Here is a 22,169-nt window from a genome sequence, read left to right as displayed (position 1 = left end):
ACCTATTCTTTTGAATTTTCTCTTCATACTTGTAATGTGACTTCACTAGACTTCCATAGACTCATTTTTGGTAACCCTTCCTTCTGAAAGCCGCCGATAAGGTATAATTACATTGATAGTATAGAATAAGGAAGGCATGAATAACAAGATGAAAGATAGTGCATAACAAATTTACTTGACATGCGCGTGGGTACACGTTCTGTGATTCACGTGACATTTAACAGAATTTATGCACTCGGAGCACAGGCCATCCACCTAATTGTAGCTGCGAACAAGGTCGTGTCTGCCCAAGAATGGAGTACGAAACGAAGGCCTTTGGTGGTTAGATTTTGTGTATAAACATGGATTCGTATGTTTTTTATCACTCCCGCATCTAAGGTAATTAATCCATAGGTGACGGCTGGTACTTCAAGGAAAGTTTTCTTAAATTTGATTTCTTGAGTGTACGGCCATTTGGCTTTCATGTGGTGTTGACCAGCAATGCCTGTGTCGCCTACAACGATTCCACGAAATACGGATGTCAGATCAGGGACGATTCAAAAATAATAACAAGAAAGAATAGTCATCACTGTACAAGAACGTCCAACTCTTTACACCCAAATCACACTAAAAGTGATATACTTACACCTTGTTTCTTTCCCTGTAAGAAAAGAAAACAAATGATAAATATGGTACCATTAAGCGGAGAGGACATTCGAACGCTCTTGGTGTTGTTATTAAAATGTAAAATGTCCTTTAGCTGCATATGGTGGTATATTTCTGTCCCCTGTATGCAAAATAGTTTACGTCAATATGGTTATGTTGACCTGCGACTTAGGAACACTTCTAGTCTACCGATACCCCAAATAGCGCGCTAGAATGTGTGCTGCCGAAGGCGGTTTAGTATATCGTATATACGCGATCGGTAAAATCACTAAAAGGGGGGGGGGGGTCACAAAAATATGCGCAAAATTGAACTCCTTGCTAAACATGAAGTTTAAAAAGAAATTTACATCAGTTTTTTAAAATTCGAAATGAAAAATAATACAAAACAAAAACCGTACATTTTATGTTCCAAAATCAATGGAATCCGTTGTTGAGCAAAATGGTTTATTCTACGTACAGTGATTCTCAAGAACGTCTCCGGCCCTTCCGGAAAGCGCGGAAAAACTAAATATTGTCCGAGAGGTCCTGAAGACGTGGGTACTGTTGGTACTCTCTGGAGAAATGTGCAGCCCTAACACGTACAGTGTTTTGTGGTCAAAGAAAAATATTAGTTACGCAAAAATTCAAAACGTCCTCTATCACGGGGTCAAATCGCAAACAAAGTTAACTTCATACAAAAATACCCAACATAAGGGTATATTGTGAGCGGATACATTGTAATGAGGGAGTTATCGGTTTACCAGACTAAACTAAATCTAAGGATACATACGGTTTATCAGTGCCTTAATCTGCTTTCTTTGGGAGTTAATGGTACGCGCCATTCCTTTTGTGCGTTTCTCCAGTCCCTCCACAATTGACTTTAAGGAGAACAATTCTTCAACAACATATCGTAACATACTGTAACGTGTAACTTATCTAGCTACCGTTATTATACTATTTACAACAGGGTTCCCTCAGATAACTTGCTGAGGATTTGAATTTATCAACCATAGATGCACATATATACATATTCTACTTAGGAACGATTATATACATATTAACCTAATAGAAAATTCTCTACGTTAATAAATCACTCATTGATGTGTACTCAGTTATCACACGGCTTCTTTCAAACTAACAATCAAACGACAATGCTTTCTTCACCCAAGTCACATCAAAACGACCGCGGTGCTTTAAACTTGAAGCAACAGCGTTACATATAACACAAACAACCAGCGTTGCTTATAACCAGTATTAGATCCCGAAGCGACCAAAGTTACTTCACTAAATCATATCAAGGAACATACATTGACAATGTTAAACATATCGCATAGCAATGGTGACTTACTAACACTGTCAAACTCTTAGGCCTATACGTAAACTATCTAATACCTTCAACTTTGATCTCACCGATGTTAACGCTGCAACAATCTTCGTCAGACTGACTCACAGCTGCAAGTTTGCGCCGTATTTATAGGGTTTCACCACGTGACCATGTATGATCAATTCGGCAGTACCTCGGATGTTTTCTATCATATACATTTGTATTCTATCGGACATTATCGTATGTCCCATACCAGTACACAAAAATCCGTTACAATACTATAATCTCCAGAACCCACTGACTTCCTGTCACGCACTTCAATATCCCTTTCCTACAATATATTTTGAGATATTTCATAGGCATCAATTATAATTCTGATAATTATAAATCATTTTAATATCTCATAATCTCGTAATTTAGCTTTTAGAATGATTAAATTCATTAATTGTCATGACGGATGAATACAATTAATGTCCTATATTACTTTTCAGTAATTTTACAATTTGATTCTCACATCAATATGATTGAGAACATACTGTAAAAAATATATCAAATTTTCAAAAGTGACAAATAATTTAGGTTCCTCCAATTTTTCCATTTCTTAAGTAATTTCAAACAGAGTAAGTTATTGTGAAAAATCTTAAATAGAATTCCTTTTCATATCATTCAATTTTTTTTTAAAACATTGAAAGCCGAATTCCCATTCTGGACATATATTCGCTAAAGTTTGTAACCGTAGGCGTAAATCCTGACTTAACTCCCCTTAAGTCGTCTTATCCTACGTTTACAATATGTCTAAGATGGTTTTGCATGGTTTACGTACATGTTATATGATATATCTAAGAGAGTATTGTAAAGGGGCGTGGACACTATTTGATCTGAATTTAAAAAAAAGAAATTTCATTGTTTATTGTTCACAATGCGTAGCTAAAATACTTCCAATGGTCAACAAAAATTTGAGTATCAGTTATTAGTTACAAGTGTGTGTGTGTGTGTGTGGGGGGGGGGGGTTGAGTAAGCAAAACGTACATATCCGAAGTTGATTAAATACCATCTACAATTAGTTTCAGATCCATAAATTTCAGAACGGAGGGTTACAGTCTCACAGGTCAGAGGTCTTAACGAGGGGTGGGGTCGCCGGCGCTGGATCCGCGTTTGGGCATAAATACATGTTTCAGTGTTTTTTGCTCTAAAGACAAATCTATGTATACATGTGGATATTGTGTATTTGTATGTAGTATATCAAACGGTGGATTCTGATTATGTCCTCCCGTTCTCTTTGTAATTTATGCTTCCCTTGTTCATAAGTCTTTTGATTTTACAAAATGCTGACCTCCTCCTGATATTATTGCATAAAACAATATCCGTTTTCCGTCCCGTTTTCAATTTCACGTCTTAACAACACCCCAAATGTGTAGAGTTATCTTTAGACTCACTACATATCAATAATAACTTTTAATAATACATGTATATATATCTTACCGAATTGCATTCATATAATATGGTATACTATTTAATTTATTTCATTATTGAAATTACTCGCACCTCAGCAGTTAGAGATAAAATAAGAGGTTAAGAGCTCTTCCTGCTTTCAACTTTCTCAGACACCAGCTTCTTCAAACAATGGTGGATCCAACGCCGGTGACCCCCCCCCCCCCCTCGTTTAGTGTGTTTCCCCAGACCTCTGAGACTGTAACCCTCCGTTCTGAAATTTACTGATCCGAAACTAATTTCACATGGTATTTAATCAGCTTCGGATATGTACTTTGTCCTTACTCACCCCCTTCCAACTTTTTAAACTTTGTATCAGTCAAGCCCAAAGCCTACATCAAAGGGGAGGCGAATTTTATTTATCTGTGGTAACTTTCACAGGGACCTAAGATACCATTTTTAATTATTTTAATTTAAAAAGTTCGGTTATACAATCTGTTTCGTTTCGTTTCGGTAGGTTTCGTTTCGTTTCGGTGGGTTTCGTTTCGTTTTGGTAGATTTCGTTTCGTTTCGGTAGATTTCGTTTCGATTTCGTTTCGCACTTTAGAAGTACCCATCTAATTGTGTTTAGAATGAACTTGTAAATTGAAAACAAATCTGCTTTAAATGAAACTTTCACTATTATATTTAACCCATGTAAATATAGTCTATTATTATACTAGTTTATTATGAAGATTGTGATATATATTTATGTAAATTACTTGTGCATGCGACAATATTGTTTTTGAATGCTTGTTTAATATGTTCTCTATGTTGTGTTAACAGCGAATGAGAAAAAATAAAACTTGAAATAATAATAATAAAATTTGTATAGCGCCTTATATAAAACAAATTACTCTAAGGCGCTTCACAAGATTACAAAAAGGAATAAAACAATAAAACACATTTCAATAAAATTAAATGACATAAGATCTTATATCTTCAAAATTATCAAAATGAAATAATATAATTAAAACCAATAGGTGCAGTGGTTTTTTTCCCAAGGTAAACAAAAACATGACACAAGCCTTGTTTACATAACAAAGCATTGTGAGCTCTGTATCTCCCATGTACCTCGACAAATACCATTCCAATTTTGATGGCCACCAGAAATACCTTAGTTAAGCATTCTAAACATTAAAAATGGGAAAATAAGATTTAAAGTTTTTAGCTCAAATCGTACCCATGCCCTTTTAAGGGGAATCTTGAAAATATCCATAATTTTAATCACTTCCTATCAAACTCTACAAATGTATACATTTTCCTTCTTCTTAAACATAGGTACACTTGTACATGTTATTATACGTATATGCAAGCTTAGAATAAACTTCACGTTGCCATATCAAAAATAGACATGCATAATTAATTAATCAATCTGTTATATAAGATGATTTATATATTGAAAATAATGGTTCAAATTGTTTTTAAATGTGCAGTCATTATTTTTATTATACAGAGAAGTAAAATAAAATAAACCCTATGAATCTGATGCAGGGTTCACTATTAGAGGGGTGTATTTTAGAGCAGGGTTTACCTCTTCGCAAAACCGACCCTAGACTGCAGTTTCCGTAAGGAGAATCCTTACGCTTGAGAAAAATTTCTGGGGAACTTTTAGGGGAATTTCTTACTCTACAAGACTGGTATATGAGATATAGTCAGATAGTTCAAATTCATCTTTTGAACATTGACCATGATGTTACCTTTTCAGAAGGCTGTGCAGCAATTTCTGTTGTGGCTAGCAACAGAAATAAAGCAATCAGTCCTTGATAAATCATAGTTCTTGTTTACAGTGTTCTAGCTGAAATAAAGTTATTTCGAATAAAGATTATGTACATTTTAGCATAATTTGCCTGTTACTCGCTTTATTACGAAAGCGAGGAAACAAAGCTACACCCCAATGTCCGAGATAAGTCGATTGTTCTTTGTTGTATGCACACGTACTCGCAATTAGTGTATCTGCAAACAATATGTAGTACGGAGATCACTAATTTAAAAGCATCGTAACAAACTGACAGTACATGTGTTTTGGATTATGTCTGAAAATTTCAAATCCAGAAAACTATGTTGATAATGCTAGGCCATTCTGAGTAATCAGTACATAAATACTGATCTTTCATAAATACAATTTAGCTGCTGACGAATCACTTTCGTGACGTAACATCAAATCCGATACGTTTTTAATTCCCTGCAATGCTGGCAAACATCACCCCACCTTGTCAACAAACCCATTGCATTCATTTATGCGAAAATCTTAATTTAAATGTGTGAGTTCAATGGTATAGTTATTCATATGCGAACAATTTGACTTATATTCGATAATTTTTGTTATTTATATGCGAACAGTTTCATTTATATGCGACAAAACTTGATATATATTGTTATTTATAGTCGATAATGTTGTTATTCACATTCGATACTCTTGTTATCAGTACTTGATAATCTTGGTATTTATATTCGGTAATCTGGATATTTATATTCGATAATCTTGTTATCTATATCCTATAAACCTTGATAAATGAAACCAGAAACAAAAATCCTGAACGAACGGACGGTAGAACGCACAGATTTGCAGACACCGTCTGTCTAAATACGAACTTATGAACTGGTCTTTTACCAAATCCACTATATATAGAAGTGAGAGTCAAGGGTCTTTTCAATGAATTTCTAAAACATAGATTGTTGTGGTATCATCGCAAACCACGGTTTTGAGTCCGCGCACGTCCCCGCAAATCATAAAGAGAATCGATGAGAAGGACCCGTGGGTGACCGACGATGCTGTTGCGGCAGACGTAGGCACAGTAATGATCCCTCACTGATGTGGGCCTAAATGTCATGTCTATATGTAGGTCTAGATGTGTGCCACTTCATCTAAAGCTGATACAATCTCTAAATACGTGAAAAATGCTGAAAGGGACATCAAAATATGTAGACATTTAAATATCACCATCGCTTTTCACTTGAATAAGTATCCATTATAATTATAATCGTTACCTGAAGTTATTTTAACTCCCGAATAAATCAAAACCTACCATCAAAGGAACATCAGAATGTCAAAATGGAAGGATAAAGCTAACCAGATGTTGTCCATATCTTTTTTCATTTTAATGGATGTTCGTGTCATGCGGTAATACACACACGTACTGTGAAGTGTGAAAGGCATGTAGGGAAAACATAACTCTGATGTTACAATTGATATTAAAAGATTAAGAATTAATGGGACATAGATCAGAAATATGTCCGCCGATATATTGTTTTCTCTATTGTACACTTTTGATATTACAAATGACTAGGATATTAGTCATGTAACTTTCATATCACAAGCATACAATGTATATTATCAGTAAAACAAACAGACAATAATGGATATAGTGGTAGTAATATAATAGAGAGTTTCATCAGTCGACTTGATCATATTTATAAAGACGTTTGTTCAGTAAGTACTCACCTATGATGTAATGAAAAGTTGAAGATAACGAACAAAGATCAGTATAACAGCCGTAGAATTTGAGAAATATTGACTTTCAACGAGATTGAAGAAACATGTGTGGCATCAACCTATGTAGCAGAAGCCTGCTCCAGTATGATGCTTATTTTCCAATTTTCAGAAGTAAGAAGATACCATATTTAATTCAATTCTCTTTCGACCTTATGTAAGCTCCTTTAGATTTCAATACATATATTGTATACAAATTATCTCTATATCATCCTGTCGTCAGTATCATTGAAGAGTCTATCGTCGATATTTTTCAATGTTTTTTTTCAATCTTGTCACCTTGTTAAACACCCCAGCTTGTCTACTAGAGGTCGAGCTCGATAAACAATGAAAACCTAATCCTAGCCATTTGTCATTGATATTATATCATTTTGATTCTACGTCATGTATTATTTGTCGAAGTCTTAATACCAATCTATATGATAAACTGTTTAATTCCCATGCGTGCTATAGTAAACAAAATGAAGTTGATTTGTCCATAGCTGTGTATTTCGTCCTGATTAGTTCCACCTGCACGATCATCCCCTTCGTTCAGGTCATCTCGCAATCATTTTGTCGTACCATCCCCAAAGACAATTGATATAAAACTGGATCCATGACTTTATATATATTTTGGGCTTAGTTGGGTTGTAATAAATACAAACATAACCATATTTTCAAAAAAGATGCAATATATTATCCCTATATAACTCTAAACAAACTTCCCTCACGGTTCGGGATTTAATTGAGAAATTATGGGAATAAAACCCAGACTAGACTTTTTTGACATCATAGACAGTTGCTTCTTCAACAAAAATGGAAAACGGAAAAATTCATATCTAGTGATCAGTCATCCAAAAAATTACTTTATCGAACACCACTCTGATTCCACGCACAAGTACTCTGAAGTGAATTCCCATTGGTACGAATTCTGTTCCTTTGTTTGCTGATCTGTTTTTATACCCTTATGAAGCAGAATTTATTCAAAAACGTCTACGTGAGAAGAATAACATCTTGCTGTGCCCTTCAATTCAACAGTTGGATATATCAACGACTATTATCTATTAACAATAGTAATTTTCATTCATATGTCGATTCGATATATCCCTGTGAACTAGGAATAAAGGACACCACAGAGTCGTCCACTTCTGCGTCATACTTGGATATTTTATTAGAAATCGATATTAACAACACTAACAACTCAACTTTATGAGAAACGGGATGATTTAGCTTCTTCATCGTCAACTTCCTATATTTATGTAGCAATATTCCATTATCACCTGTATATGGTGTTTATATATCTCATCTAATTCGATACGCAAGAGTTTGTTCTGCATATGGTCCGTTTTTAAATCATGAAAGGCTTCTAACAAACAAGTTGATGGTACAGGGGTTTCAACAGTCTCGTTTAAAGTCAGCATTTCGCAAATTCTATGGTCGTTATAACGATATAGTCTACCAATACAAGCTTTCATTAAGGTCAGATGCCGTTTGCAATGTGTTTCATACCAATTGTTAGTCCGGTTTTTTGGCACAATGAATTTGACTACGTATAACTCCGTTTACCTGATCAAGATATAGAGCTCACGGCGGATATGACCGGTCGACAGTGGATGCTAACACCTCCTAGGCACCAGATCCCACCTCTTGTGTGTCCAGGGGTCCGTGTTTGCCCACCTCTCTGGTTTGTATTGCTTTTAGGAGTTATGCGATTGATCACTGTTCGTTATAATCGCCTTTCATTGAACATAGGTGTTAATGACAAACTAACTACTCGACTTTTCGACAAACTGGATGACTTTGGCTTCTCCATCGTCAACTTCCCATACTGTTGTAACTATATTCCATTATCACCTGCATATGGTATTAATATCTCTCGATCGATTCCATACGCATGAGCTTAATCTGCATGTGATCAGTTTTTAAACCGAGACAGACTACTGAGAAACAAATTGATGTTACATGGGTTTCAACAGTCTCGTTTGAAGTCAGCATTTCGTAAATGCTTTGGTCGTTATAACGATCTAGTTTACCGGTATAACCTGCCATTGTGGGTCACAACCACCGTGAGCCCTATATCTTATTCGAGAGATAAGCTTTTCGATTCATCTTACATTCCATCTGATTACCTTAAAGTGATTTATTCATCGATAATTCGGACATGTGTTATAACGTATACCTGCTACTTTTTCCAGCGCAGTATTTTGTGTGACTCAGACCTAAATACAGGGATATATCTTAAACCGAAAGCATGCACTGATCCAATATATATGTATCAAAATCCGTAATATCCCTTTCTTCCACGTTAAAAGCGATGATGATTTACTTCATTTTGTGACCAGACCTACTTCCTTCTCTTACGTCTCTAGAGCCACGGGTTGTAGGGACACAGGACACGACACTAAACGAAAGTCATTGCAATTAATAAAATGTCGGTAAGATTCCTACTGCTTTGTATATTATAAAAAAAGCGTTTGATTACATTGTAATAGACAGAAGCAAACTATAATGTAAACATTAAAACAATACAGTTTGCCAATACAACTTATCATTGGGGCAAATACTGTCTGACGTCTTTGGCTGTTCATTGCATACTGATTTTAACTACTAATAACTCCGTTTACGTGATCAAGATATAGGGCTCACGGCGGGTGTGACCAGTCGACAGGGGATGCTTACTGCTCCTAGGCACCTGATCCCACCTCTGGTACATCTAGGGGTCCGTGTTTGCCCAACTCTCTATATTGTATTCTTTGTAGGAGTTATGAGATTGATCACTCGTCGTTATCTCCACCTTTTATGATCAACCTAAAAGTTGGGAAAGCCAAGATTAAAGTTGGAAAAGTCAAGATCAAAGTTGGAAAAGTCAAAAATAAAGTTTTGAGTGAAAAAATAAACAAAGATATAACCCTTATACGCTTCCGTACATTTACAGCATTTTTATATACATTTGAATGTTATTGTGTATCCAATTCTTGCTTTTATGGATCACAATGTCCTCACTTTTTCATAGATGCCAAACAAGAATCAAAGATTTACAAGATGGAGTTCATCATTACAAGAGTATGATATTGATATATATCAAAGACAAAAAAACCAATGTTAATGGAGATGCCTTATCAAGAGAGTCATGGGTGTGCACAGTGTTTTTGTCTTTCTTCTGTTGCTCCGAATTGATGTACATCTGGATATGTCCTCAGGTTTTGAATTGTGGAGAATTAAGTTTTCATTGTCATTCAATTTTTTTTATGGGGGAGGGTGTTGTGTAATAAATTTGTACTTGATTGACATCTGTTACCTAGATTTTTTATGTGCAATGTTTGTCGCTTTCATGAAAAGATGGTGTATCACTCGTTTTTATCTGAAATAAGGTTATATAACCCTGACTTTCATGAATGTTCGGAAAACTTAATTTTTAGTATGAATACATTGTGAATTCTGTGATTTTGTATCATTTTGTATCTTCGTAGTGTTCACTGATCGGGTCTTCAAACAGTCAAAACAATATAGAAACAGGTCAGCTAACGAATGAGTATAATTCGTGCCCACGGGAATTTCAACAGTCTGTTGGAAGACCAGATCACAAAAGACCGCCACCGTATTGTCAATCAGGCGCTCCATTTTACAGACGTGTTTAATAACCTAATTTTTGAATGACTTATCACTAGATATGGTTATCTCTCTCTTTCTTGAAAAGTTTGTTGAAGAAGTTTCTATCAATAATATCAAAAAGTATAATCTTTATTTGATCGTAAGGAATGGTTGTGTAAAATGTACAAATATGATAAATAGACACGACGGTGCTATTGCAAAGTAAGTGTTATTCCCCTTTGATAAGCAATTACACAGATTCAATCAAGTAAAATTTATTTAAAGTGATAATGCATTAGTGGGCATACAGGAAAAAGGAAAACTTCTTTATCATGTACCCGGTTTGGCATGGCGATGTCATCGTCGCACACCACGACCACTATGTACGATCCCCAGGAGAGAGCTATATGCGGACTCCGGACCGCGGCTTGAGACGATGGGCGATGCCTGATAACCGTTTTAGCTATACATTTTCATAGCTGAGGAAACTGATATGATAAATCTATAGAGAAGTGTTTGAATTCCTTGTCAATGTAGTGTGCAATACGTAAAGAGGAAGAATTTTAACATAAGCAATTCATATAAATTCAATGTCGCTCGAAATTTCTTATTAATACGTTGAAAAAAAAAAAAAAATGAAATGAATGAATCTGTAGTCATAGTTTACTGATTTGTGAATGCAAGCTATCAATTTTGAAGTACTACAACACTTTAATGCTTTTCAGGAAAAGACGAATTAATTTTTTTTGACAATTTTACTTCTACCATACTTATGCATGGTGCAATACATTGCATGCATTTTCCAAGGTATAAAAGAAAGATTTACCTTAGACAAATGGACAAGTGGACATAACTTAAAATGATGAATCACATAAGTCCTACAAAGAATACAAAATTAAGAAACGGGCAAAAATGGACCCTTGAACATATCAGATTAAGAGCAGGTGCATCAAACGAGGAAGCATCCCCTGTCGACAGGTCACATACGTCGATAGCCCTATATCCTGATCAGATAAATATAGTAATCTGTAATCAAAATCAGTATACAATGAACGGCCTAACAATTTGTACGAAACACGTCAGATAGCATTATACGCAAAGACAAAGATATTGATAAACAAATCTTGCATTTTCTGTTTGAGAAAGTATAGAACTCCCACTTACCTACATTTTAAAGTAAACATCAAAGTAAATGAATATGTGATGTATTGTCAATACATGAAAGGTAAATATAACGAACATTGATCAATCTCATAACTCCTATAAGCAATCCAAAATGAAGAGTTTGGCATACACTGACCCCTGGACATACCAGAGGTGGGATCAGGTATATAGGTGGCATCCTCTGTCGACCTGCCATATCTAGCGTCATTGGATTAACCTGTAGTCGAAATCAATCTGCCAAGAGCGTCCTAACAATCGGTATGCAACATTTCAGACAGCATTTGACCCAGTGAAATATTGTATTGGCAAACTAGTTCATTATAAGGACCATAGAATTTGCAAATGCTTACTTTAAACGAGGCTGTTGAAAACATTGTAACATCAATATGTTTGTCAGTGGCCTTTCTCGATTTCAAAACTGATCATAGGCAGAACAAACACTTCCATATTGAATCAGTTGAGAGATATGCACACCATATACAGGTTATAATGTGATATTGCTACCAAGATAGAGAAAGTTGACAATGGAGATGTTGAAATCATCCAGTTTGTCATAAAGTTGAGGTGTTTGTTTGCCGTTGAGAATAAAAGCAATCATATACAACTTTTAAAATAATTTTCTAGATTTTGCCTCTCAAGTAGCGTTGATTACCATTTGAGTGGAGGCACGAGCTGTTGGTAAAATGTTGGTAAAATGGGTGACGTATAGGTTTCCAGGCCTGTAATCCTGCAATCCTTGCGACTTTCGAAATCGGTGTTCATTCGTAGTAGTAAAATATCCATCATATCTTCTGTTTTGGAGGAGGGGAGGAGAATATTTATGTTGTTATAAATTATCAATACAAACATGAATGCATTTTTGTTTACAGAAAGGCAAAGACAACGAACAGCGACCAATCCCACAACTCTCACAAGAAATATAAAATAAAGAGTTTGGCAAACACGGACCCTTGGGTATACCAGAGGTGGGATCAGGTGCCTAGGAAATAGAACGACGTAGATGCAAGGTCATAATTCCTATAAGCAATACAAAATAGATAGTTGGGCAAACACGGACCCCTGGACACACCAGAGGTGAGATCAGGTGCCTAGGAGGAGTAAGCATCCCCTGTTGACCGGTCACACCCGCCGTGAGCCCATATCCTGACCAGGTAAACGGAGTTATCCGCAGACAAAATCAGTGTGCCAAGAACGGCTTAACAATCGGTATGAAACACGTCAGACAGCATTTGACCCAATGCGAGGTTGTACTGACGAACTAGATCGTTGTTATAAATTGCGAAATGCTGACTTCAATCGAGACTGCTGAAACCCCTGTACATCGATATATCGAAATGTCGGGTTGAAGGTCACAGCAAGATATTTTTCTTTTCATTTAAAAGCTTTTGAATAAACTCCATAAGACAGGTCAGCTAATGAAGGAGCACGCCCATGGAAATTCCAACAGACTGTTGGAAGACCTGATCACTAATAATTATGAAGATATTATCAATCAGGAAGTCAGGTATATTTTTATATCAACTTCGGAGTACTTGCGTGTGGAATCAGTATAGTCTTTAACGAATTAATTCTTTGAATAACCGATCACCTGATACGAATATTTTCTTTTCCCATTTTGTTGAAGAAGGAAATGTGTAGGATGTAAAAAAAGTCTAGTCTTTAATTCATCACTGGAAATGTTCATGTCAAGTGTTGAAAAGTCATACGTTTTGATGTTGTTGATTTGAGAAAATTTTGCAATTTCAGATTCACTTAGAGTTCTTTGGAATGTTTTAGAATCCAACTTTGATTTAAACCACTTCTGGCATATGTTGTGAAACAATATGTTTGAAGTATTTCCTTTATAACTGTTAACATTTTCATGAGGAGCAAAGAGGGGGCTTATTAGAAAATATCTTGTATCCAGCACTGTATCTTTCTTTATAAGGGTTTTTGTGAAGTTTATGAATCCATTATAGGTATATTAGCACATATTATACCTATCAAAATAATATGATAAAGCGCACCCATGGAATATCGATGACCTTTTGACGTTTTGTCTATTACCAATGATAGCTTTCATTCATATGTCGATTTGATATATCCCTGTGAGCTCGAAATAAAGGACACCACAGAGTCGTCCACTTCTGCTTCATACTTAGATATTTTATTGAAAGTAGACATTAACGGCAAACTGACAACTCAACTGTATGACAAACGGGATGATTTCAGCTTCTCCATCGTCAACTTCCCACATTTATGTAGCAATATTCCATGATCACCTGCATATGGTGTTTATATATCTCAACTGATTCGATATGCAAGAGCTTGTTCTGGGTATAGTCAGTTTTTAAATCGAGGTAAGCTACTGACAAACAAGTTGATGGTACAGGGATTTCAACAGTCTCGATTGAAGTCAGCATTTCGCAAATTCTATGGTCGTTATAACGATCTAGTTCGTCAATACAACCTCGAATTGGGTCAAATGCTGTCTGACGTGTTTCATACCGATTGTTAAGCTGTCTTGGCACACTGATTTGACTGCGGATAACTCCGTTTACCTGATCAGGATATGGGGCTCACGGCGGGTGTGACCGGTCAACAGGGGATGCTTACTCCTCCTAGGCACCTGATCCCACCTCTGGTGTGTCCAGGGGTCCGTGTTTGCCCAACTATCTATTTTGTATTGCTTGTAGGAGTTATGAGATTGATCACTGTTCGTTATCTTCACCTTGCACATATGGTTTTAGTGACAAATCACGTTTAACCAAAAGTGTGTATTTAATGATTCAGAAGTTCGTTGCATATAATTCTCAAGGGTAATGTGAAAATTTCTTATCTGAAAAAAATAAATTGTAACTAGTTACAAATAGAAATACATTTCCTTAGCATGACGTATAATTCAAATTGAATAAGTGAAAACAAATCTTAACGAGTGTACATTTGCATTTTAGTAGAAAAATGTGGTTTCCAAAATTGAGGAAGTCTAGTGTAGAAGTAAAAAATAATACACATGTTGTGTAGAGTTAATTGATTTTTTTGTAAATTTTGATACACTTCTATAAGAGCTAATATCCGTCGGTTTTTATGAACGTTTCATTTAAGCTAAGTGTTCTCTTGTAGCTTATTTTAATTAATCAAAATTTGGTATTGCAATTCCGTCCGTGTCAACTTTTAAATATAATCAGTCAAACATATTATGCAATTTTCCAAAACAACTTCCAAACGTTTTCAATTTCGGAGATTAGTTTATTTACATGATAGGTAGAAGGTTAACATTTTGCTCTTAAAACAATAAAACATGTCTTTTCTAGTTGAATTGGCCGTCAATGAAATTTTTGTTTAAAATCAATGAAATATTTTAAAGGGCATTAGCTGTGAAAATGATGGCAACTATTTCTTCTCAAAGTATCTCAATGGCATTGGAATATATATTAATGACTAATAAAAACAGTTATTGTGTGCAAAAACAAGAGACAATAATTAATTGGTAACGAAAACTACACTTTCGTGTGCCTCCTTTGAGGTTAAAAAGTTTTTGAAATGACTAAATACTGGTGTTATTATTGAAATATATAATATAGAGCAACTTTCATTGAATTCATTTTTTGGTGACAAAATGACAGCTAGGGAGGAACACAGGGCACGTTTGAAAGAAGTATGTTTGATTTTATATAATGATAATAATAACAATGATAACATTCATATAGCGCCTTATATAAAGCAAATTACTCTAAAACGCTTAACAATGGTAAGAAGAAGAATGCAACAATAAAACACAATTCAATGAAATTAAATGACAGTATAACATAAGACCTTGTATCTGTCAAATCATAAAAACAAAACACTATAATTAGGATCAATAACAATTGTTTTACAGACTAGGATAAAGCGTTATTTTGAGTATTTCAATGGAAGGGATATCGATTTCAATAACCTGGTTACTTAATCTGAGGTTGATTGCTTGTATATTGTTTAACGTCCCTCTCGAGAAGTTTTCTGTCATATGGAAACGTCGTCATTGCCGGTGAAGGGCTGCATAATTTAGGCCTATGTTTGGCTATTATGGACTTTGAGCAGCGATGAATCTTTATCGCGCCACACCTGCTGTAAAATGGGGCTTCGTTTTTTAGGGTCTCATACGATGGACCGCCCCATTCCTTACGACAAGCAAGGAATACCGAGGACCTACTCTAACCCAAATCCCAATTAAACTGCGGATCTATAAGTATTGCTAAAAGTATGTATATGCAAACGTCACCAATGCATATATTCAGAGACGAATGCCTCAATCAAACCACGGTTCCTATTGTTGAAAGTATGGCCATACATGTATAGATTTCAACAATGCACATTTTCAGTGTTATAGCAAAAGATGGATAGCGCGATCTCAACACAACTTCATTGCGGAATTTCACCCTGAGACTAAAAGCCTTATTTCTTTGCAGACTTCCACTTCGACACTTGGATCCATCCCCGACAATTTTAGTTCCCAAATTTCTATAATTTGATTGAAATGCATATCTCTGAAATATCGTGTGCACTATTCCCTAGTTGAGATATCTGTATATTGGTCATATTTGTAATCTCTATTGATATTTGAAACATTCTTCTGTTACACGATAAACTGACACTGTACAAAGATTGAAGAACGTCGAAAAAGGATATGTGTATATCATCTAATTTCCCGTGTAACTCAATCAGCACCCAGTATTTATGATGATGCATATCAAACGGTGAAGGTCGCTCAAAACGTAAACGATTTGACGTTGGTGAATTCACGTCAGTTTTGTCGCATGGTTTTATTGACAATTGGTTTAAAACTACCGTGTTAAATTGATATGCAACGGCCTCGTTTAAAGTCAGCATTTTGCGTTATAACGATCTAGTTTGCCAGTACAACCTATCACTGGGTCAAATGTTGTCTGAGGTGTTTCATAACGATTGATAGACCGTTTTGGCACACTGATTGTGACTACATATAAGTCCATTTACCTGATCAAGATATAGGGTTCACGGCGGGTGTGTCCGGTCGACATGGGATTCTTTCTCCTCCTCGGCATTTGATCCCACCTATGGTATATCCAGTGGTCCGTGTTTGCCCAACTCTCTATTTGGTATTGCTTATACTAAAATTAAGAGTTGGGCAAGCACGTTCCCCTGGATATACCAGCGTTGGGATCAAGTACCTAGTACCTATCGACCAATCACAGCCACCGTGAGCCGCATATCGTGATCATGTAATCGGAGTGATATTTTCTTTATTGATCCCATGACTGAGAAGGAAAAACCTACCAGAGAGGGTGAACATATAATGACAGATTGACCTCAACTCTACAACAGCAAGCTGATATCTTAATTGTTTATGAGAACACTCGGGACAAACTGTTCCTCTAAAAATCGGATTAAGTCAATATCTTTACGTAATAAGCAACGTAATAAATATCAGAAAAGATAGTAATTGAATTTAAGTAAGCATCCAACAGCCCTGAACATGTCACGCACATCGATTGACGCATATCCTAGAAATCGCATTCAGAAGTTATAATAGAAGAAAAAACTTTACAATAGAAATAATTCTAAGGAATGGTCTTTATGAATGCTAGCGTTTTACAGAAGGAACTAATTAACACTCTTTGCGACACAGTGGCTACAAATCGTGTGTGTAAAAAGACAAATTGGATGAATGCGCGTATGGTGACGAAATTTACGTCATGAATTCTGGCGCAAGGCCATGTCGTTAGAGGGATGATTTAATTACCAGGAAGAAATATTTAATAACTATATTTTTATTTAATGTAGAGTAGCAGCACTCTCCTTCACATAGTAATGATGTGGCTGGTGATTTGGGTGTCTGTCGTGCTCGCTGTGCTTTACAGTCAGGGGGCAGACGCCTGTCCTGAGAAGTGTAGATGCAGGAATGTTTTTGGCCTTAATATATACTGTGAAGGTAAAGGATTGACCGAAGTACCATCCAACATTCCCACAGACGCTTCTTATCTGTAAGTTATTCTAAACCTTACACGGACGAGATCATAATTTAATACAAGTAAGTGGAGCAGGGGGATACATCATCCATAAGCGTCTGTTGTACAACATCGATTGCACGACTCTTTTTTCGCTGAAGCAATAATCTGTTTTAATGTTTATCTAAATTAACATTTAAAAATTACATTTTCTACATGTTCACATGCATTGTAAGGAAACTGAAGAAAGGTGTATGGAAAAGTGAAGATTGCGAACATTGATTAATCTCATTAATCCTATAAAGAAAAAAAATGCGGGTACGTGAAACCCGGGGTTGAATTCGATTAAAGCAACTCTTACGACACTAGCGTTGAATTTAGGCATGCTCAGTTATCTATAAACACCTAGAGTTGTGTAGTGTTTGGAGGAACGCAAGAAATACAAACTCTGATGCAGAAATATAATATAAAAGAATCATTGTTGCATTAACATAGCCAATTGTTTTATATCTTCTAATTGTCGTATACTCATTTAGAATTGAATTTTGTTAAATTAGTAAAAGACACCTAGAGATAAAAAGATCGTTATAGTTGTATTCTATTTATAATACCTCGTAAATTTAGCATTTTGCCAGTCTGTGTATTCGCAAATGCTGTTTAAAGTTTCCTTGTAATATCCAGTTCAATTTTATGTGTCAGCATTATATTTTGTATCGTGTTTTTATCAATGCTTTACATTTCTGATACGAAATATAAGCAAAATTAATCTTCACACGGTTCTCCCTAACACATGCCGCCATTTAGGAACACTCGTTACTCCTGGTAAAATGGGGAGTATACTCGCATAACAACACTAGCGTCGATAAATAGACATTTTATTTACAATTCTAGTTACCGTGTAACTCGTGTCGCTTAATCGAATTCACCCAGGGAAACACGGACACCTCGACACATTTTTTTGAATTTCTCGCATATCTATCTGTCCACCGATTTTCGTGAAATTTTCAGGGATGATAGATATTTTTACTTGAAGTTAAGACATTTTTACCAAATCTTATTTTTTCACTTACTACGTTAGCTATTGCCTGTTTTGTTTTGAAATTTAGAGTGTGAGTTTGTTTCCGAATGTTCTCGGAAAGCATTTTTGATAACAAATTGAAATCTGCAGCGACTGTAGAGTTGAGTTCATAGATGTACCGAATTGCATTCAAATGAAAGCGTTGGAGCTCAGTAGGGTTCGAAAAAGCGCCACAAAATCTACAATGGAATTTTTGTTACATTTTATTGAATATCTTCATGTACAAATAATTTGTCAAGACATCAAATTTTAGGGACCAATCACTTCAAAAATGAACTGAGAGGGGTCAAAGTAATTTCTAAATATCACAAAAACTAATAACGCTTTGCTTTGCATTATTGAAGCAAAATTGTTTGTTTTTGTGTTCTGCAACTGCCGATGTAAACAAAATGATCAATTGTGATATTTAGTTGAATAATGTATGAAACTTTGATGCTATCCAGCTCTAAAGCGATATTTTGTAAAGCTTTATCAAATAAAATTGCTCAGAATTTAATTCTAAATAATACGCAAGCTTCGGTATTTTTCTTGCAACAGCTTTAAAGAAATATCGGGGCCGGTCCCTAATGACCTTAATATTTCTATTCTTACTAATGTGAAACCAATGTATCGTCAAGCTTACAAAGTATGCTCTCAGCGTTTGAAAGTGACAATTACATAATATTTCCGATCAGACCATAAAATGGGGTCCCGTATCTCAGCAGGCGTTGGTAGGTTAAATAGCTCTCACTGCTACGACCATGGGCGATAAGCATAGGTCTAACTTTGTGGTACTTTACCCACAACTGGTGACAACTCAATATGAGTGAATAGGGGAGGCACAAATTAAACAAACAAAAACAAACTTGATATGAAAGATGACTTTTGAGAAGTCCCGTGTTGCAGCAGGTGTTGGTGCGTTAAAAACATTCACTGGTAGGTTGATTGTTTTTTTACGGCTTGTCGAGTATTTTTCACTCATATTTAGACGTCACCAGTTGTAGGTGAAGTACATGTCCCACACATCTAGACCTATGCTCAATTCGCTTACGACCGGTCGCGGTAGCCCAGTGTAAGAGCGGTCGCTTCGTACCGGGAGGTCGTGAGTTCGAGCCCCGCTCGTGTCATTACTGCGTCAAACCTAAGACATTAACATCAGTAGTGATTGCTCCTTCGCCAAACGCTTGGCATTTAGAAGTGAGAATGACTGGTCCTTTGGATATGACCTTAGAAATGGAGGTCCCGTGTCACGGCAGACGTTGGAGCGCTAAAGAACCCTCACTGTTGAATCCCTTGTACTGTAACATCAACATGTTTGTCAGTAGCTTGCCTCAATTAAAAAAAAATTGCAGAACATTCTCTTTCGTATCTTATCAGTTGAAAGACATTAAAACCATCTGCAGACGATAATGGAATATTGCTACTTGGCATTGGAAATTGACGATTGAGAAGTTGAAGTCATCCTATTTGTGATAAAGTTCAGTTGCTAATTTGCCGTTAACATCGATGTTGAATAAGATATCTAAGTACGAAGTAGAAGTGGAAGAGTCTGTGGTCTCTTTTTTACGATTGATTAGCTGTATATTTTTAACGCCCCTCTTAAAAATTCTTCGAGAATCTCTCACTCATATGGAGACGTCACCATTGCCGGTTAAGGGCTGCATAATTTAGGCCTATGTTCAGTGCTTACTGCCTTTGAACAGGGAGAGATCTTTATCGTACCGTAGCTACTGTAATACGGGTGCTCGGTTTTTGCGGTCTCATCCGACGGGCAGCCCCATTTAGTTGCCTCTTACGACACGCAATGGGTACTGAGGACCTATTCTAACCCAGATCCTCAAGGGGTTCTTTTATTTCGAGTTTAGTGCGATATATCGAATCAACATATAATGAAAATGATTATTTTTGATAAATAAAACGTCAATATATCTAATTATTATATAGCTAATAAATAGACTATGATAAAATCTGCGTAAAATCTAGAGAATGTTAACGTTCAATATCTTGCGAATTTATTGAACGGTAACTAAGTATCATGTTGAAATCATTCAGTTTGAACTTTTGAACATTTGGCGGATCAAATGACTTTGTATGTATCTATGAAGTTTACTTATTGGTATATCAACTGGATGGTATATACTTATTGAGAGTAAAATTAGGAAACAAAACATGTTATCATCTTTCATATTTCCATGCAAGCGATAGGAAATCAATTTCATCTCTCTTTCACTCAACAGTTATAATTTCTTTATTACTACACTCCACAAAATATATTTTACAGTATTGAATCTCACTAAATGACATCAAGTAAATTGAATTTAAATTCTACTCAACTGTGTAATATATTGGACAATGTCATATGTTGATGTAGGTGACATTGTGTGAATTAACAACTATGGGAGAGTAAACAATCTAAAATGGAAATGGTAATCAAAATTCAATGACCTAATATCTGAGATGTAGATCAAATGATTCCAGTAAATCATTTCACCTTCATTCGCATACCGTTGTCTACAAACCTCTAATAATTATTCTACAGGATGGAATTTAGCTCTCATGTCAAGAATCATTCAATAAATCATTCCACTAGGTTTCACTTTAGAGCTTCAAATCTAATTTATTGCTATGGACTCCTACAATACAGTGTTGTTGAATTCAGTTTAATCAAGTTATCTTTATTATTCAGATCTTTGTGGAATAACCGAATTAAAACGTTACCAGATGGAATATTTGACAATTTGGTGAATTTGAAGTATCTGTAAGTATTGCCGTGTAATCGTATATATCCACATATTGAGAATATCTTTAGGAACTCTGTGACCAAGAACCATTGAAGTTCACGACACTTTTAGTTATTTAAACCTCAAATTTTCGACTCAACTTGTGTTTTTATCGAGAGACATATATTACATAAACAGATATCACATACTAAACCACTACGAAAAAACGATAAATATCAATATTGTACATTAACGAGAATGATACACTGATATATTGGATTGAGAAAAATAGTTGTTTATGTTGTAAGCGACAGAAAATTGAACCATTCTACACAATTCAGTATATCAATGTATTGTTATTGTTCTTGTTCAGTGCTTTTATAATTTTGTTTGTATCTTTGTAAATCCGACACTTTAAGAAGGTACGATGTGGTTGGACTTTCGTGCTTACACACACACACACACACACACACACACACACACACACAAATATATATTACAAATAGCATTTTCCTCTATGAACCAACCAATTTCAGCACGCGACACTATCTCTTCAATTTGACTATGAACGGATTATGAACTAGTTTAAAACCAGCGACTGGGAGAGGGTAATGATTAGAAAAACCTACCAATGTGTTATAAAGATCTCGCAAAGTCACACCCCTGATTAAGATTGTGACCTTACGTGGATTATCATCCCAATCTTGTGGTTTCCTAGCTCCAAAATACAGTGCACCGTGCAATGTTTATAAACGGCATACCGTTGTCTACAAACCTCTAATAATTATTCTACAGGATGGAA

The 22,169-nt window shown here is 35.6% G+C and overlaps 2 protein-coding genes across 5 annotated transcripts in view; one reads left to right on the top strand and one right to left on the bottom strand.

Annotated features, from left to right (window-relative positions):
• Positions 1-154: 154 nt before the first annotated feature.
• LOC125682258 (uncharacterized) lies at positions 155-6,466 on the bottom strand. 3 transcript variants are annotated; one of them, XM_048922732.2, is made up of 4 exons: positions 5,119-5,198; positions 1,415-1,502; positions 626-640; positions 155-493 (listed from the first exon to the last, which is right to left on the bottom strand). In XM_048922732.2, exons 1-4 carry the CDS (start codon positions 5,191-5,193, stop codon positions 228-230), a joined length of 444 nt encoding a protein of 147 aa, XP_048778689.2. In that variant the 5' UTR covers positions 5,194-5,198; the 3' UTR covers positions 155-227. The 3 variants fall into 3 exon arrangements, 1 of the variants encoding a protein (XP_048778689.2); XR_008800787.1 differs by lacking the exons at positions 1,415-1,502; positions 5,119-5,198 and adding an exon at positions 6,410-6,466; XR_008800788.1 differs by lacking the exon at positions 1,415-1,502 and having other exon boundaries at positions 5,119-5,213.
• Positions 6,467-17,396: 10,930 nt separating this feature from the next.
• Positions 17,397-22,169, top strand: part of LOC125682257 (carboxypeptidase N subunit 2-like) — a 62,528-nt gene continuing 57,755 nt past the window's right edge. The window contains exons 1-2 of one of the 2 annotated variants that reach the window (XM_048922730.2): positions 17,401-17,626; positions 21,334-21,405. In XM_048922730.2, the coding sequence (XP_048778687.1) occupies positions 17,454-17,626; positions 21,334-21,405 (245 nt within the window). In that variant the 5' untranslated portion in view covers positions 17,401-17,453. Of the gene's footprint in view, positions 17,627-21,333; positions 21,406-22,169 lie in introns of both variants that reach the window. The other variant, XM_056157435.1, reaches the window with a different exon arrangement.

This window comes from Ostrea edulis, chromosome 2, assembly GCF_947568905.1.
Source record: "Ostrea edulis chromosome 2, xbOstEdul1.1, whole genome shotgun sequence".
Lineage (NCBI taxonomy): Eukaryota > Metazoa > Mollusca > Bivalvia > Ostreida > Ostreidae > Ostrea > Ostrea edulis.
The sequence above is the reverse complement of the archived record's forward strand: the minus strand, read 5'-3'. Positions and strand labels throughout refer to the sequence as shown.

Bases quoted from the DNA above. Each gene is read 5' to 3' on its own strand.
- LOC125682258 (XM_048922732.2), bottom strand. From the start codon at position 5,193: ATGATTTATCAAGGACTGATTGCTTTATTTCTGTTGCTAGCCACAACA. The intron at 1,503-5,118 runs GTAACATCATGG...TTCTCCTTAAAG, and splicing joins CTGCACAGCCTTCTGAAAAG to TCAATTGTGGAGGGACTGGA.